The 5,483-nt window shown below is 38.0% G+C and overlaps 1 protein-coding gene across 1 annotated transcript; it reads left to right on the top strand.

Moving 5' to 3' along the window:
- Positions 1–1,092: 1,092 nt before the first annotated feature.
- On the top strand, positions 1,093–4,485 carry LOC113340379 (phosphoinositide phosphatase SAC2-like; the record flags this gene model as incomplete). The annotated part of the gene is made up of 13 exons (XM_026585581.1): positions 1,093–1,146; positions 1,332–1,536; positions 1,617–1,785; positions 1,880–2,102; positions 2,430–2,506; positions 2,612–2,799; positions 2,894–2,991; positions 3,089–3,222; positions 3,328–3,700; positions 3,785–3,906; positions 3,993–4,088; positions 4,178–4,309; positions 4,407–4,485. Coding segments are annotated over exons 1-13 (1,950 nt in total), but the record flags the coding sequence as incomplete, so codon positions are not given.
- Between the last annotated feature and the right edge of the window lie 998 nt (positions 4,486–5,483).

The following is a 5,483-nucleotide window of genomic DNA, read 5'->3' as shown; positions in this document are numbered from 1 at the left end:
TAACTCCGCGTGTGCGAGTTTTCACGTGCCAAAAAAGACAAAAATACCCCGAACCGCTAAGACAAAAAAAGTTGGAAAACTGACTGGCACTACAATTTCATCTCGATTGAACTCGAAATTCGGGGTATTTTTGTCTTTTTTGGCACGTGAGAACTCGCACACGCGGAGTTAACTGAGATTTTTAACAGTGGGGCAGTTTTCCAACTTTTTTTAACGTTGGGGCAGTTTTCCAAGATTGCAGTCCAAATTGGGGCAGTTTCCCAATTTTCCCATATTAAATCGCCAAAGCCTCTTTTCATCATATTCCGTCCAAGGCCATTTACCCTATAAGATATCCAGGTGATTACCACATGAAGCCACGTATAAATCTCAGCGTATCATATATGTGAATCATCAATCATGTGATGAATGCCACAGTACCGCAAGACTGCTGATAGGATACCGTTTTGCTTGGGGGTTTATCAATATGTATATAGGACAAAAAAAACGTTTGCCTTTGGGTTGGTACACCCCCAAACAAAATGGTACCCCATTAGCAGCCTTGCAGTACCGCTTGATGCCTACTGGCCTATTAGGGGATACAAAATTAAACACAGTGGGTCTTGAGTTTAGGTGTGTTGCACATTTGTCCCAAAGAGGGAAATGTTTAAAAAGTCAGTTGGTATGCACAACATTATTGGAGAATTATTTCTTAGTGAAATCAATCTTTTAACAGCTCTTTATTTCCCGGGTATATTTTTTTTGTTCTTTTTTCTTGTCTTGCTGTCATTGACTAAACTCTAAAAGTTCCAATCTTGTAATCTAATTTTCTTTCCAATTTTCTCTCTATCTTTTGATTCATTTCAGACCATTTATTCATTAGAAATCTCTGTTTTGGTAGCAAATTTCTGTTCATTATCCCCTTACATTTGTGGGTTTGCTAAGGATTGAAATCAAGAAAGGTTTAGCTTTTTTTTTGAGTGATGAGAAGAAAATGTTGAGCTTGAAGACGCTCAGAAGAAGAAAAGTTTTGATTTTTGATTGACTAATTCATTCTTTGGTTATTATCAAAAAAATTCATCATGACAGGAGAATTATGAAGAACTAGACACAATGGATCCACAAAACTCTTCTTTGAAGAATTTCAGACTTTATGAAACCCAATCGGTAAATAAAAATTCAGCCTTGTTAGATTCATTTCATTTCTTTTATAATGATATATTTTTTTTCTGAAGCATTTTATAATGATATTTGATTTATGTTCAACTTTGAATGAATTGCACTCAAATTGAATGATAGCCTTTGTCCATTGAGGTTTTTTTATCAATGACTTGGTTTTGCTGTTGTGGCAGAAGGTTTACATTGTTGGTAGAAACAACAGTAAGACGGTATGGAGAGTATTGAAGATTGATCGATCAGAACCTACCGAGCTAGACATTGTTGAAGATTCAACCACGTATTCAGAAAGGGAGATTTCTGCACTGTTGAGGCGGTTACATGCAGGGAATTTAGCGACCGGTGGTCTTAAATTCGTCACTTCTTGTTACGGAATTGTTGGTATGAGAGTTCATTTCTTGATTGTTGCTTTGTTACTAATTGCCATGATTCATATTATTATTTGATTTCGAGTTTTGTAGGATTCATTAAATTCTTGGGGCCGTATTACATGCTGCTTATCACGAAGCGAAAGCAGATTGGTGAAATTCGTGGCCATGTTATATATGGAATCAGCAAGACCAAGATGATTCCTATTCCACATCCTAGTGTGCAGCAAACTGATACATTTTCTTCTAAAAGCGAGAACAGGTGCTTTATCCAGTCCGCGTATAAATCTACTTTGTCGATGGGATACTTATGTACGGTAGTGATGGTTTTGTGTTTTTTCTTGTTCATAACATAGATACAAGAAGCTTCTATGCTCAATAGACCTTACCAAGGACTTCTTTTTCAGCTTCACGTATAATGTTACGCGTAGCCTTCAAAGGAACTTGTGTGATGTTCAGACGACAGGACCAGTTCTCTATGAAAAGATGTTTGTTTGGAACGAGTTCTTGACACGTGGAATCAGTAATCTGAATAACACGGTCTGGACCGTGGCATTAGTATATGGCTTCTTCAAACAGGTATGTCGCTTGGATGGAGTATGTATGTGATTGAGAGAAGATTTTCTAATTCTAAGCCAAGAACTCAACAAACTAATTAGATCTGGAGGCGTTGCCATATCACAGAAAACTCTTGGGGAAAAAAGCACCATATTTCCCAAAACTCTTTACAGTGGATCTGTCTATGTTACTTGGCACCACTGAGGACTGAGGGCGCTCTCATCAGTATATACTGCACATACATTTCCATGCTGAACTCGCGGACAAATGAGAGTTTCTTTTGTTTTGGATATCAAAAACAGATGCTGTTTGTAAGTAAATGTTATCTGCATATATCTTCGGTTTCAGGCAAAACTTTCAGTTTCTGGGAGGGATTTTAAATTGACGCTCATTTCTAGGCGCTCACGTCTCTATGCTGGCCCAAGGTTTGGATAAATTTGAGTTCGTGAATATCTGCATTGGCCTTTAGATTTAACAAGCTTAAGACGCTTTCTGCATTTCCTTATTGTCTCGTTTCCGTTGGTATGTAGGTACCATAAACGTGGTGTGGACAAGAAAGGAAGAGTAGCTAATGATGTTGAGACTGAGCAGATTGTGTTTGAAGATCTCCCTGGAGGATGCCCAGTGGAAATAAGTTCTGTTGTACAGCACCGAGGCTCTATTCCCCTTTTCTGGTCGCAGGAAGCTTCACTCCTAAATGTTAAACCTAAGATCAGATGTAAGTGTCAGAAGCGTTAAACATGCACTTAGTTTACTATCTTGTAAGCAATGCACCACCATTCTTTTGTGCTAGTGTATCTGTTATGTTTCAGTGTCAGGACGTGACGAAAATTATAAGGCTACCAGGCTTCATTTTGATAACCTTGTGACAAGATATGGAAACCCAATAATCATATTAAATTTGATTAAGGTACGTCGTACAATATTGATTCTGCAGTCTCGCACACTTAACTCAATAATAAATTAGTAACCTTATAAGGCATCCACATTTATGGTTCATATAACAGGGTCGTGAAAAGGAAGCTCGAGAGTCTACACTTCGAGGAATGTTTTCTGATGCAACTGAAGTTATCAACAATGATTTGTCCTTTGAGAATCGTCTGAGATTCTTCCACTTGGATCTAGCTAAACTTTCCAAAAGGTCTTGATCTCTCTCTATCTCTTTCTTTGAAATAGTTTGTCGTCGTTGTTATTAGTTTTTATTACATATATGATTCTAACTCTACAATAACTTTTATATTTTCAGTAAAGATATAGATGTGCTGGAATCACTTGGTGGATTGACTGAATATTCACTGAGAATAACAGGCTTCTTCTTCCATTCACAATTATCACCAAATTTTGTACCTGGTGATGATAAGGAGAACCGCTTGATTAAGCAAACCAAACTACAAAAAGGTGTCCTCAGAACCAATTGTATTGATTGCTTGGACCGCACCAATGTGGCGCAGTATTCATATGGCTTGGCTGCTCTTGGATATCAACTGAACGCATTGGGGTTGATCAGTAGACCAAAGATTGGCCAGGATGACCGTTTGGCTGTTGATTTGATGGATCTATATGAGATGATGGGTGACATACTATCTCTCCAGTATGGGGGATCTCTCTCTCATTGCAAGGTATAGACTACTCCATCTTCATGTTAATTTTTTTTGATGAATATGTACTCTTGTATTCATAGAAACGCTTTGCTACATACTTAGATATTTTGGTTGAAAAAAGGCCACTGGAAACCAGCTGTCAAAGCCAGTGACTTGATAAGATCAGTTCGACGCTACGGAAGCAACACTTTCACCGATGGCGAGAAGCAAGACGCGATAAACATGTATGTTTCCACTTGCTGTGCTTTATTCAACAACTTTTATTGCCGTACGTATATACTCTGAGCATTTGAAATACACCACAAAACAGATTCTTGGGTCATTTCCAGCCACAACAAGGTAAGCCTGCAATTTGGGAGCTAAATTCTGACCAGAATGTCAATGTTGGGAGGGATGAAAACGCAATGTACGTTTGCTGATTACCTTGACCACTTAAAAATACATTTTCTTCCATTTAGATTTTCTAAACATGCAATACTATTTTCACATCTATAGGCTATCCCTTAAAAGATCCGCATCAGATGGTAACCTTGCTAGTGTGAGTGAACAAGAGAGCAGTCGTCTTGTTGATGATTCTACACCTGAAATAATCCCAGCTTCCAATTCTGAAATAATCGCAACTTTCAGGTTTATACCATAATCTTCATTTGTCCCCGTACGAGTGGATCTTATTTCACCTTTTATATGTCTATATTAGTTTTACATTTAAGTTGTGTTTCTTTAGGTCGAGTCCTTCAAGGAGAAGCGTTCAGCTTTTATGTGACATGCAAAGCACCCCCATTGATTTCTATGAGAATCAAGACTCACACAACTGCTTCGGTTTTGGTGTTTCGGGTGCCTTGGGCGCATTATTGGCAAAGCGTAAGGTAAAGCGTCCTTTTTTCCCATCGTTCGTAATTAACAACAGAGTTTCGTATGATGACTCAGACGTCTGCTTCGATGCGTATTCTGGGAATGAAGACTCACACAACTGGTTCGATTTTGGTGATTCGGATGATGATTCGCATGCGGGAGACCTACATGAAAGGTATTCTCATGATCACTTAATTAATCAGCCAGATTGGTCAGATTTCGGTAGTGATGGCTACTGTTCTTCTGCCGAAGCTTCATGCACGGGAGACCTACGTGAGAGGTAATGTTGTCATTTATTTTATTTTTATTTTTCACTCGGTCATGTTTTCATTTATTTGATCAACCAAGTAAATGTATCGTGGATATTCTTGCAAGGGTTTTCAACTCCTTTCTGTGAGTCCAAATGGTGAAACCGCTCGTCTGTTGTAATTTGAAGACTCACGCTTCTAATCTATGTCTGTAGGGATGGGGACATTGATATCGAGTTACTAAAAGAGGAAACGACGTCGATTACGGAAGAGAATGACGCACCCACTAAGGCCGAGTAACCTACTTTTTTGAAGCAACTCATTTGAATATACTAGGTTTCCACCGTTTACTCCGATGCGATGCTTGAGCTTCAAAAATGAAGGAACCTAGCTGTTTATACAAATGATTAAAGAGTTTCAATTGTTTTCTTCCAAGTCTTTCATACATTTTTTTTTCCAAGTCTTTCATACGTTTTTTTTTTAACCTATGGAGAAGCAGTGAAAATTGAAGGCTTATACGTTTTCTTTTAACGCTAAGTGTGTAAAGTTTGTTGTTATTCACACTTCAGTTGGTTGTTTGTTGTTTTCTGTTACAACAATGTTTTCCATGAACCATTCATTAATCCTGTATAACTTCTTATCGGTCTTAACCAAGAAAATCGGATAAAAATTTGTTCGAATCTCGTTTTATTTTGGATAAT

This window comes from Papaver somniferum, unplaced genomic scaffold (assembly GCF_003573695.1).
Source record: "Papaver somniferum cultivar HN1 unplaced genomic scaffold, ASM357369v1 unplaced-scaffold_21, whole genome shotgun sequence".
NCBI lineage: Eukaryota > Viridiplantae > Streptophyta > Magnoliopsida > Ranunculales > Papaveraceae > Papaver > Papaver somniferum.
Note: the sequence above shows the minus strand (reverse complement) of the source record. Positions and strands in the feature narration are given on the sequence as shown.